A 13,663-nucleotide genomic window follows, 5' to 3' on the forward strand; every position below is an offset into this window, starting at 1 on the left:
AAGCTTTGTTAGTTTGGTTAGATCTGTATTCTGTTTGCCTTCCCAGTTTTTGTTATTTGTGATATTAAGTCTTTAATTACCCCCTTTAGTTTTTGACCCTCGTGGTCCTTTTGGTTTTGTGTTTGTAGTGTTTTCTGTTATGTAATAAACCCCATTTTTTTGTTCCTGGGAGCCGCCAGGGGGTCGTCCACCCTTTTTTGTGCACTATGCCTCGTTCTCGCGCCCGGATCCTTGACAGTAATATTAATTAAAAGTAGGTAGCCTATATGTATTTTTGATGTCGAGCGCCGTCAAAAAAGTTGAAATACAATGCACCCATCGTGTGATTGGAACACCTCCCACACAATGACGTGTTACAGCGTTGGTTTGTTGTTTGAGCCTAAAATGCCGACTAAAAGGTTCATTCTCTAATTTCACTTTACCAATCATAGGCGGGAAAACGACAGCTATACAAAACATTCAGCAATAGACTAAAACTGTCTCTGTTTATCCAGTGTATCATAAATTAAGCAAACACACACACACACACACACAGGTAAAACCATGCATTGCCGTCTAACTTCAAAATGGATGCAAAATCATAGGGCCCCCCTTATGGCACCACTGGACGCAAGTAGTTTTTTGTCATTAAAAGGGTGATATCAAGAATGTATCAGCATTTACATATCAAATTATGACACATCTGAGTAGCCCACAATGTGCTGAAAACAAAACCATAAAGCACATGTGGCTGATTCGTGTACATACCATGTAATAAGCCTAAAATCAAAGTGATAGAGAAAGGCACGACAATGGATAGGGCTTAAAGGGTTAAAAAAATCCATCTCATGAAAGTGAAAGTTGGGGAGACCTATGTATACCTTAGAAACCGTAGCTGCATTCATTGCGCACGACAAGGACAGAAGATGTCTTTCTCCAAGCAGAGTCCCTACATGAAACCGGTAGGTGCGGGATACCATTGCGCATTTGTTAACGTTTACGCTCAGATGTATTTGCGTCTATTTTTTAATTCACAGGAAACTGATGCATGATGGTGTGATGTTATCACTCAACAGGAAATAACTGTTAGTTATAATGCCGACAGACGTAGGAATCGCCATATTGAGAGCAGTTTTATTCTCCACTGCTTTCACATAATTGATGTGATCGGCACATTCTCACTTTTATTATCAGTTCTCAAACGTTTTGTGTTCTTTTAATTTAATTTTTCGTATTTATCCGTATGCTTTTACTCATGTCTATTTTTACTTTCACTTTTACTTTTTCTGATTTGTTTCTGTACCGCCCTTTGAATAACCTTTGGGTATGAAAATGTGTGTTATAAAGAAATTTTACACAAATTACTCGATGCCATAATAACAAAAGGAGTAATGAGCATCATGGTAAAACTTTACGGTCCTGGTACACAAATAAGCATATACTGTATTAATAGTTGAACTAATGCATGAGTCATGATAAGTTGATGCATTCACTAATGATTAGAACATCAGTAAATACTGAAGCATATTAATCAAAATCAATCAGTCAAACTTTATGTACACAGCACTTTTCCTGAAAAATAAACGCAAAACAAAGTGCTTCACACAATAAAAAACCATATCAACCCACCACTACTGCCACCTAACCCAAACAATGTAAAATAAAGGGACAAAACACAATTATAAATAAATGGGTAAATAAGCAAATAATAAAAATATTAAAAGAATAGTCATAACAATAAAAACAGGAACTTTGGAAACGGGCACTTAGGAAATGCTGTCATGGATCTCAAAAATGTGCATAAGAAAGAGGCAGCATAAAATATAGTGAGTAAAATTATAAATGATGAGTGCCAGGGTTTGCGAGAGGCGTAGACCGCGGAAGCAGAGGCAGGAATCGGGAAAACAAGGGATTTAATTCCAGCGGAACACAAGCAGGATCACGGAACAGGCAGAGAACATGTAATGACAAAATGACGATAATGACTGGACTGTGGAAAACATACCTAAGGCAGACTTAAATACATCAGACTAATTAACAACAACGAGAAAAGGCCGGTGTATTAAAAATTTTAAATGATGTGAGAGGGATGTGGCTCTCGAAGGAACAAACAGGCAGGCTTAGGTTCACTCAAGAACACTTTGATAAGCAATACAAAATAACCTTGCATTAACATCAATACCAAGCTATCGCATCGAAAGCAATGCAAAATAACCTAGTACTACAAGGGATATGAAGTAATATGTATATTATAGCTAATAATAATAGGTGCAAAGACACAAATTCATCCGCGTCCGTGAATTCATCCTAATACAGCCGGTAACACAGGGATTCCCCACGAGGTAGATGAGGGGGCGTGGCACACGGGAGGATCAGACGAGCAGGTCATGACAGGTGAGTTAATAAAAAGGAAATGATAAAGTTATGATAAATAAATAGTATGGAGATAAATAAAGGAGGAGAAAAACAAGCAACTACAAAATTAAAGTATAAATGTGGGGCGTAATGTGAGGATAAAAATAAAGGCAGAACATGAATAATAATAAAATATAAAAAGAGATGAGATGAGATTAAAAAAAATAAGTAAGGTATTAAATAAAGTTCACATATACAGATAAACAGACAGATCAAGTTTGGTAAAACAAAAGAACTAAAGCAAAAACCAAATTGAAAAAATGATATGTCTTCAGTGTGCTTTTAAGAATACTGTATGAACATCCTCTGATGCCCTCAGGTCTTCAGGAAGGCTGTTCTACAGACGTGGACCATAGTAACAAAAGGATGCTTCACTGTGGGTTTTAGTTCGGACTACAGGGATAATTAAGTGGCCGCTACCTGAAGACCTGAGAGGGCTGGAGGGCTCATAGGATAAAAGCAAATCCGATAAATCGGTAGGTCCCAGACCATTAACAGCTTTGTAAACCAGTAAAAGAATCGGTGTAATGTGTTCTATTTCTGGTCTTAGTTAATACACATGCGGCTCAGTTTTGAAGTAATCGTAGTTGAGATATATTCTTCTTAGGGAGACCAGAAATTAAAGCATTACAGTACTCAATCCTGCAATGCTTATTCATGTATTTGTTAGGTCATTAAGGTATATGCTTCAGTATTTACCGATGTTCTAATCATTAGTAAATGAATGAGTCTGGCATTAGTTCAACTATTAATACATGCTTCTTTGTATGTACCAGTATTGTAAAGTTACCAGCATCATTTACTGCGCGTGTGCGTGGATGTGTTACAAACGGACTCGTACTTACAAACGGAGTACCATAAATTTTACTAATTTGAGTTAAATACAATCGTTCATAATAATGAACGCACGCGCTACTTCGTGACGCTCGTGAAAACATTCCGCAGCTTCAGCGGTTTGTCGGACTGAGGTACAGTACTGTATACAGTTACTTTTATTAATACTGTTTGTTATTATGTGCTATATTATTATTTTTTCGACTTCCCTACAATTTCGACCTAAAGACAGGATCTCGTTTGTAACCTGGGGACCGACTATAACCTCATACGAGACTGCAGCTTTTGGCTGATAATAGTAATGTCAACACAATAATAATGTCCTCTGTGCGTTCTGTCCTCCAGCCAACCCCCTTTGAAGGGAGCATCCTGGGCGGTCTACAGGAAGGAAGAACCATCACGATTAGAGGCTGGGTCCCGCAGATCACTAAGAGGTGCATCAGCAGACGTTTGTGAACGCTTCAAAAGCTATAGTGAGCCTCATGCTGTACACTTCCTGCGATAGGCAGCGCCGTCCTGTGCTTCGAAGAACCCCCCTCCCCACGCTAATTTTGTTTTGCAGGGTGGTTTGGGAAATCTTATTAATATTCATGGCAGAACGTAATATTCATTGGCCAACGTACGTGCTCCCATTGACATGAGCTGCATGATTTTTTCTGTCTAAGATCTTTACTGACCAATAAGGAAGTGCTTCTCTTATGAATGTTTTCCCGAACCACCCTGTAAAACGAAAATTCTCCCCAGGACACACGACCAAACCTTTGCCGCCCCCTGCTGGGCCCTAAGTGTAACTGCATCTTTACTGTAAAGTAATGCCAGTTAGTTTATGTCTCGGCTAGAGTGCTGATACTCTGTGTTTGTGTGTGTCCAGTTTTAACGTGAACTTGCAGTGCGGCTCAAAGAAGGAAGCCGACATCGCCTTACAATTCAATGCCAGGTTCGACAAGCCCCCAGGCTACGTCATCTGTAACACCTTGAAGAACCAACAGCTGGGTGAAAATAAGCAAAAGCACCTGGCAGCTGATCTACGTGGCTCCAATTTCACCCTCGTCATCATCGTCACCCGCGACTCCTACTCGGTGAGGGGGTGGGGGGGGGGGGGGCGTTGTTAAATTTGGTCTCTTAAAATTGTAATTGTAATGACTTTACGGTCTTGTATGTGATGTATCATGTATATGTAAAATAGCAGAATTACATTGTTTTGTTCCATCCTCATTTTGTTTTTTACCTCCCTTGGTCCCCCCAGATTTCTGTTGATGGATTTCACCTTTTGGAATATAAGCATTGCCTTCCTTTCGGACAAGTAGATACCATTGCAGTGTTCGGGGGTGTGCAGGTGGAGTATATCAGTTTTGAGAACCCCAATGTGAGTATTAAGGTGTCACAGCAGGGGGGGGGGCAGGATGAGGAAACCATGGGGTGTAATGAATGTCATAAGATCCTTATATGACGGAAGACACAGTGGACCAGAGGTTCAGAAAGCAGATAATTCAGCTCCCCTACTTGATTGACAACGCTTCAAGATCTTGCTCTGCCTTTCTAGAAGTTTCTGAGACAGGGGGCTCCCACATTGGTTTGTGCCAAGGCTCCCAGACCTGTTGCCTGCTGTATCTGCTGCTGTAAACACATTTGTCCATCTCGCTAAGTTTAGTTAATAGATGCTTTCACACCAAAGTTCCAGAACCAGGGCCCTGGTCTTGACCTGGAACTTTTGTAGCTCCAGACCATCTTCATGTGTCACTATCCGCCACACAACAGGAACAGGGACCTTTATGTTAAATAAACATGGCAGACGCAAAAGCTCGTAGGTTAAACTTCACATATAATTCAAAACTCACCGCCACGGCGAAACAATTTAGAATGAACAAGTTGTTTTGTTAATTAAGTTATTTGTTAGTTATTCTGTGGGGTGTTAATATGATCAGAATGAGGAACAGCCTTTTATATGTTATTCATATGACCAGAGACATATATATTTTTTTCATTATTAAATCTGGCCAGCAGATTGAACTTTCGTTTTTCACAGAATAAAGAACGATGTAACGGTATCCCGCTAAAAAGCGCTGGCAAGTTTCACCGCCAGCAGGGGCGATATTAGACAAAAGTATATTGTTATCAATAAAATTTTGCAAAAATATAGAGACGGAAGCAAAAACTTTATTCACCAAATGTATAGTAACTGAAGTACAAAAAATAATTCCATCTGCTTTATTTTTCCTCGGCTAGTTATATTTCTTTTCTCCGTACTTCCAAGGTAGCGCTGGTGCTTGTGGTCAGCCAATCAGTGAGCTATCACTGTAAGCACCAACCAATCAGCAAGCTATCGCTGTAAGCACCAACCAATCAGCAAGCTATCGCTGTAAGCACCAACCAATAGGCGAGCTATTGCTGTAATCGCTGAGCAACCAGCAAGCTATAGCTGCAAGCTCCTTCCTAGTAGTTTGTGTTCAAACATAAAGTACATAGTCTGCATCCTAAAACCCTGATTTGCACCAACCTCCCTCGCTGTATTTCCTTTGCCCTCGAAGTTTTTTTGAATTCCACATGTTGAAATGCTGTCCTAGTACCTTAAGGAATGAGTCACCAAGGGCTGATTTTTGCTCAAATCACCCCTTTGTTGGGGACGTGTGGAAGTCTAGTTGAGAGTACCCTTTGCAGAAGGTAAATTCACCTTTGGTGACACAATGTGAATAAAAGGTTCTACTTCAGTGATGACTTAATGCATACAGGCCGAGCACGATAAGTCATCGAGGATGCAAGTGTGTCCCAATACCGCTTTTTATCCATGCTACCTCCCTCGCTCACTCATTCTTTCCCTTGTCAGTTTCAAGAACTTTCAACTTTAGACAGTGAGTCACCGAGGGAGGGAGCAAGGGAGCCATCAAAAAAATTGGGATGTAGTCCTAGTTAGGAGTAGGTACTAAATGAAGGTTACAGAACTGCCTCCGAGGAACTTCAATCGGGCCGAAATCCTGCTGTGTAAATGTAACAAAAGGCTCTGGAAAAAGGTTTCGGTTCCAGAAAAAATTCCAGCGGTGTGAAAGTGCCTAAAGAGTCGTGTTTATTAAATTAAGTAAATTAAATAAATTAAATTCACTTCTTCCTCACTGTTTGGTTCTCATGGTCTTTTTAGTGACCTGTCCATCCGCATCTATAATATTGGTTTGTAGGTGTCTGGTTTGTTCTTTATCAAGACTCCTTTGTTTGTCCTCCTTGTTTAGATTCCTCCTTCCGCTCCCAACTTGTTCTCCGAAGCTGTTGGATGGCTGACTTCCTTGTTGAAACCTTCACCCCCTGAATACCATGCGACACCATACAACTGCTCTGTGCCTGGAGGGATGTCCTTGGGGCGCAGTGTTACTGTCCTCGGGGTGATCAAGGACAAAGCAGCCAGGTGTGTGACTTTCAGGGAGGCGTTTAGTCTCTGTGATCAGCACAAAAGGGGACATGGCGGTCAGCGCGTGCTGAACCCTCTAATGAGAGAGCTTTCATTCCTTTTGGGACCTACCCAACCGCTGGTGGTCTGTAGGATGGCATCTTCCCAGCATGCAATGTTTCATTGTCTAAAGATATGAACTAAGGTAAAGCTAGTCAGAAAATAGGACCCATACAATAGTAATGCTATTGTATTTAGTTGTTTCTCTGTTAACAATTAGCAAAAGACAATTAGAGTATATTTCAGGAAGGAGGCAGTTCCAAGTCTATGGCTAATCTTCTCTTCCCCCCTCCCAATACACAGGTTTGACATCAAGCTCTGCTGCAAAGAGGGGGTGGCTTTCCTCTTCAAACCAAAATTCAAAGACGGTGTAGTGGTGCGCAACAGCCAGCTGAAGGGGTCCTGGGGACGCGAGGAGCGATCTGGGGCCATGCCCTTCTGCCAGGGGCAGGCCTTTGTGGTAAGCCACGCCCCTTTATGGCAAGCCACGCCCCCTGGTTGGCCACACCCACATGGATATCTGCATGAATATTGGATAGATACTCATAACCATAAGCACACAAACATACATGTATATGGGTGGTGTGTGGCTCCGTGGGTTAGGACGCTGTACCTGTGATCAGAAGGTTGGTGGTTTAAATCCCGTGTTGGCAGAGTGATGTCACCTTTGGGTCCTGGAGCAAGGCCCTTAACTCCTAATTGCTCCAGGGACTGGCTGACCTGCTTTCTACATAGTATGTCACTTTGGATAGAAAGGTCTGCTGAATAAATAAAATGCAAACAAATGTGCTGTTCAGGATGTTAAAATAGTACACAAAGAAACACATGTGCAGACTCACAGCCATGTTCCTCCTTTCAGATAACCATCACCTCCAACAGTGAGTGCTACACGGTGTTTGTCAACGGCGCCCAATTGTTTGAGTACCAGCATCGCTACAAATGCCTGGAAAGTGTTGATTTCCTGGATGTGAACGGGGACACGAGTGTGATCTTTGTAGAGGTGTAAGGTCACCCAAAGAAAAGAGGAACCAGAAAGTATGTTAAGGTTGTCATGTATCTGGTCTCTCTGAGAAAGACCACACTGACAACGCCACTAACTTCCTGCTGGTTTGTACTTCTGTGCTTCAATTAATATCTTCTCTTTCTGCTATATTTTTTATATAAAAAATAAACTAGAAATCCATCCCCTCGTCCATTTCTTTATGTGTGGATATGAACTAAAACAACTATTCTCAACCCATCAGGCGTGACCCAAATATGTTCTGAAAGGGTCACAAGCTGAAAATTAAAGGATTTTAAAACCATATAAACCTATATAAATGGGTCTTGGGTCTGCAAATGCTTAGCGCAAAACTAGTGAACATTTAACCAATCCGAGAAGCCAAACCGCAGATGCTTAATTTAATATTCACTGCCACATCCAATCAGATTTCTGCGATAGGCATTGATTGGCGTAAATTGCAGAGTGCACTGTTTGTTTGATCATAACGTTAATTTAGGGTCACGACTGAGCTGGCATGGTAAAGATGGTAAAGATTGGGTCGCGGTGCAAAAATGGTTGCGAACCACTGGACGAAAATGAGATAAAAAAAACTGAATAATGCAAGTTTACAATGGATATGAAAAAGCACATCATACTAAAATCTCACAGACCAGTAAAATGCCCAGGGGGGGTCGGTGTATCGGCAAACTAATCAGAGATTTCGTAAGTTTAACCAATGTGAACAGTACTGGCAATTGTGAGGGTTCCAGAAAAAATATTATTATATATATATATATTTTTTTTATGAAAAAACCCCTCCGCAAAACCTCCACGGGACCTCGGGGGGAGCAGGCAGCCTCGGACACCACCCAAGGAGAGGGTCCAGACTGATGTCCTTTAGTGAGAACATGTGTCCCTTACGTACTGCCACCAGAGGGCAGCAGATAGCTTTGTCTCCTTAATCACTTCCAGTTTTTTTTCATTCTAATCTTTGAGAAGCTGCAGTGCTCATGTTTGCCTGCAGGGTGCATGCAGACATGTTTATGTAAGTGGAGCAGTTGTTACTTGGGTTTACTTTTAGGAAGGTGGTGCAGTTTGATCCAAGTTGTCATTTTAAACAGTACTGGGTGTAAATGAATATATCTGGGTGCCTTTGTGTAACCATTAAGTAGATACTGGTGAAATAAATTGGTGGGCAACAAGTTGTTGGCAGCCTGGGTATGTGAAGTGGCTTTAGTTTTATATGGTATTGGCTCTTTATAAGTTTTCCTGTTTGTATTATTTATTGTAGCTCTGAGGATAATTCAGACACTTCTCTACTTACAAACTTTCAACTTACGAACTTTCAGACATACGAAGGAAGAAGACTGTAAGTCCAAATTGTGTTCACTGGGCTCCCGTTTCCTGTCCGCAAACGTAGCGTTGCGGACTCCCAGCATCCTAGTTCTTTGTACTTGCGTACACCCTTAAATGATGTTGAATAACGACTTACGGACATTTCAAGTTACGAACGGCCGTTTGGAACGTAACCCGTTCATAAGTAGAGGAGCATCTGTATACTGTAATTAAGGGAAATAAGGAATGGAAAGTGTGGTTAGGATTAAGCCCCCTGAACAGTGGTTTTATAAGTGCCGTGTGCAGCAATGTTTGTATTATTAAATAAGGTAGAAGTATAGGGGGGGGGCGCTTCGAGTAAATATCCACCTCCCCCCAGGACCCCTGTCCCCAGATAGAAGTCTGAAACGCCCCCATGTTACAATGATGCTGATTCATGACATCTAGGAAATTAGAACTGGCAGCATAAAATGACAGTCGGTCACCTTTTCTCGCACGTCCCGTCCTGTCTGCTGCGAGTTTGCGGAGTGTGTCAGGTGATGCCGTAAGCAAGGACTCGGCCTCTGGGTGTGTGGAAGACTTGGGGGGGGGGGGGGGGGGGGTACGTAGGGGGGCACCAGGATTTGCTACTATGCTCATGTGCCACTGGAATTTTCTGGAATTGGAGTCTCCATCCCAGGCCACATACATGCCTGAGCAGTCATACATTTTTAGTTTATAGATGCCAGTTAATCAAACAGCATGCCTTTGCACTGCAGGAGGAACCCAGGGGAACCCCTTATGACACGGGCAGGACATGCAAACTCCACTTGTGGAGGTAGGATTCCAACCTCCAGCCCTGGAGGTGCAAAGGTATTGCTCTTGCGCTGCCGCATTCTGCCAACAGACTCATCCCGGAGAGGTGTCGCTGTGATGTCACCGTGATGTCACTGCAGTGCCTCACTTTGTCAGTTGCCACATCTAATGTCACCCTGTAACTTCATTCCTGTCAGATGATCACAAGGGCGTAACTTTGGTTTGAACAATAGGGGGGTTGAGGTCTCCATCCATTTAGGGGGAGACATGATTATTGGAGGGGTTGTATTGGCCGGTGTTGATTATTGTTTATCATTCACAGTGTATTATTGGCAGTGTATCGTTATCAGTGTTTATTGACAGTGTATTATTACCAGTGTATTATTGGCAGTGTATCGTTATCAGTGTTTATTGACAGTGTATTATTACCAGTGTATTATTGGCAGTGTATTATTACCAGTGTATTATTGGCAGTGTATCGGTAACAGTGTTTATTGACAGTGTATTATTGCCAGTGTATTATTGGCAGTGTATCGGTAACAGTGTAGTGGAAGGGATGCTAAAGAGAAACTGTTTTTTACCCCCCCACATAAGGAGAAGCACACAATATTAAAGCTGATCACTGCTATTACTTTTGGGCTTCCAGGTTTAACATCTTCATACACTAATTATCATGATCTTTAACAGCGTTCAGTATCATCAGGCTAATTATAAGCTTTGTTCACGTTTCGCTCTGATTAATATTGTCGGAACACCATGGAATCTCATTGGGTCATTCAGTAAATTTTTAATTACTCACCAACATGACAAGCGAAACTGATGGCCTGTTCGCATCTGGTCATAATTAACATATATTTGCATGTTGTGAAATTGAAAATGAAAATGCAAAGTAGGAAATGAAAAGTCAAATTGGAAAATAAAAAGACAAAAAGGTTATTTAATTTTATTTTTTAATTTTTCACATCTGAATCATACTTGAGTGGAAAATTAAAATGCAAATGGTACTATTTCATTTTAATTTTCATATTTGCAGGATTTTTGCACACAGATTTTGAAAACTAAATGGCAAAGTGGAGATTGTATTTTCATTTTATCATTTTCATTTTATTTTTTAAAGAAAATACCTCCCATAAGGTATAAGCAATTCCACATAAAATCAGCAAAGGGGTAAAATGTTTTAACAGGACACAGATACATACTCGTGCGGTAAGAAACCTGTATGCTTATAGAGCTCCCCAAGCATTAACCAACAAAAGCTGGTCTGGTTTTTCTGCTAACTAACAAGGTTTAAAATCTTAAAGTGACAGTACCATATCACTGGAAATCACTACAAGTACGAATAATGAAACATCTCTGGAAATTTTACTTTACACACTTAAATTGGCTTAAATGAAGATACTTTGTCTAAACTAAACTACAATGGGCAGACATTATTAATACAAATACTATATTGATATGTTTACTCTTGTCCTTACGGATATTAACAATGGGTTCTAACCTTGGGTTCGTGGGGCATTCTCGTTTAGTTTGAAACACGCTGTGGCTCTCAGGAGCCAGTTTATTTCTATGTGATCCGATGGTGATGTCAGGATGTGCATAAATGCAGTCAGTGAACAGTGAGTACACGCGCACTCTCTCACTTTTTTGTGTAGTGATTTTATTCAAGACATGCAGAAACCTACAACACCAGGCTCTAAAAATGGCACTATGCAGACCTGATCAGTTAACAGCTGTTTGATTACAAAAGGTATGCAGAGGAATGAACATCTAGCAGTCCTGATTCGCCTTACAGACACCCCCTCCCCCAAATATTTGGGGTGTCCTGGGGGGCAGGTGAGGGTTGACAGGTGGAGCTCCAGCCCTCCTGGCATAGTGGGAGAAGAAGTATCCGGAAGACCGGTAGGAGGCGCCCTCATGTCTGAAGGATTCTGTTTTATTTTTGGCAGCATGTGAGCCTGGTTCGTTGCCCACAAGCAAAACATTTACATACACAAAACATGAAATTTCCCTAAAACTGGGACAAGGGTTTTCGCAAGGTACGTAAAAGGAAAAACACAAATTCATCATCACTGAAGCAGTTTGACTGGATGTCTGAGCACAAATCAACATGCGTGCAGCCAATCATGGGTCGGGTGCGTGAGATCCGGCAGGTTCGAGGCGCTGTTAGTGAAGCAGGACCGCCAGGGACAGGGACAGGTACAGGGACAGTGAGAAGGTGAACCAGTCGCAGGTGCCGGGTTGGGCTGCTGAGTGAGTTTGGTTTGCCGATGAGGAGTTGGAGTTGGAGACGGTTGTGCTGCTTGCCCGTGAGGCGGTGGAGTTGGAAACGGTTGTGCTGCTTGCCGGTGAGGCGGTGGAGTTGTTTGCGTTGTTTGTACCGAGGACCCCCACCACCAGGGCTACCAGCAGCAGCAGGGCGCAAAGGTGCCCCCCCATTCTGCCTCTGTCCATCATGGAACTGCAGTCTGGGGGGAGAAACGTACAGTGAGGGACTGAGCCTTCTCGGGGATACCTGCTATTCCTCTTAGATCAGCTAGGAGGCGCTAAGTGGCTTGCACCGCAGCTCTACCTCCAAGGCACAGATCCCAGACATGCTGTTCAGGTTAAGTATCTCCTGGTAATTAATCCTGGGTAGGTTTAGGGCCACCGCTCACTGTAGTCAGAGCTACACACCCTTAACTGCCAGTAAGTGGTTGACAGTGCTTACAGAGTCGAGGGACCTGCAGTTGTACCCTTGAGAACCTAAACAGCTCAAACTGTTTTTATTGTAAAGCAGCCAATGAAAAAATGACGTGTAGTAAAAAACTGTCCAACACTGTCTGCGTACAGCCACCCACCAGTTCTAAAGGATTCACCCCCCCCCCCCCCCCCCCACTGGTAAAGTTAGCAGTGGTTTGGATTTTTGCCAGTCATTCACAGATCCTCTCTGTGTCTACTCAATTAAAACATTACAAAAACAGGGAAACCCCAAATTCACAAATTCGTGTATGATTGTGAAATTACATACACATCCTGGTTATTCAATTAATGCATCCAATAAATTGTGAAAATGCAAAATAATCCAGTCCCTGCTGCACGTCCACATACTAAATGGGCTTTGGACGGTCTGTGACGTATCAAAATAAAAGTCCCTACTGAAATAACAAGGACTTTTTAAAGCGGTTATTACTGAAGAGCATACAACACTTTGAAGCTCCATTTCAATGTGTGATACACTTAGTCAAAATCACAATCGCATACAGGGCCCACTAACACCGGTGATACTACAAATAATATCACCGCATACATAATTTTTCTATGCAACACAGCGCATTGTAATACTTCAGAGTCAAACAACCCAGCAACTAAATTTCAGTTTGTAATCAAAAGACATGTGTAAACCTACACATACTGTATCATGCACTGTGGCACATGTGAAATCTGTACACAATTTGTGAAATTATCTTTTCACAATTATTCCATTATTTTCAATGCAGACGGCATACAGACTTGCCGTCTTTAAATTGGCCCTGTAGTTGTGTGAGTGTGGCTGGGTGAGTGTGTGCGCCCTGTGGTGTGTTGGGACCCGCCCAGAGTTGGTTCCTGCCTACAGTTGTTACCGGGGTAGGCTCTGGGCCCCCCTGCAACCCCAGTGGGGATTAAGTGGTCACGATAATGGATGGATGGATGGACGGCATACAGACCACCATAATGCTCTGAGGACAGAACCTAGCATCTCAAATTTCAATTTCAAATTGCGGCTGAAGAACACGAGTAGACCTCCACTCATCGTGCACTTTGGCACTTGTGAAACCTGTAGGCAATTTGTGAAATTAATTCATATGCCTCATATCCATCACTGAATGTAGAATAATCAAGGTGTGTATGTCATTTCAGAAACATACACA

The 13,663-nt window shown here is 42.1% G+C and overlaps 1 protein-coding gene across 1 annotated transcript; it reads left to right on the plus strand.

Annotated features, from left to right (window-relative positions):
- The first annotated feature begins 850 nt into the window (after positions 1-850).
- On the plus strand, positions 851-7,847 carry LOC111860830 (galectin-9-like). The gene is made up of 7 exons (XM_023844880.1): positions 851-941; positions 3,574-3,662; positions 4,100-4,307; positions 4,475-4,594; positions 6,450-6,622; positions 6,968-7,124; positions 7,524-7,847. The coding sequence occupies exons 1-7, from the start codon at positions 906-908 to the stop codon at positions 7,668-7,670; spliced, it is 930 nt and encodes a 309-aa protein (XP_023700648.1). The 5' UTR covers positions 851-905; the 3' UTR covers positions 7,671-7,847.
- Positions 7,848-13,663: the final 5,816 nt, after the last annotated feature.

This window comes from Paramormyrops kingsleyae, chromosome 24 (genome assembly GCF_048594095.1).
Source record: "Paramormyrops kingsleyae isolate MSU_618 chromosome 24, PKINGS_0.4, whole genome shotgun sequence".
NCBI lineage: Eukaryota > Metazoa > Chordata > Actinopteri > Osteoglossiformes > Mormyridae > Paramormyrops > Paramormyrops kingsleyae.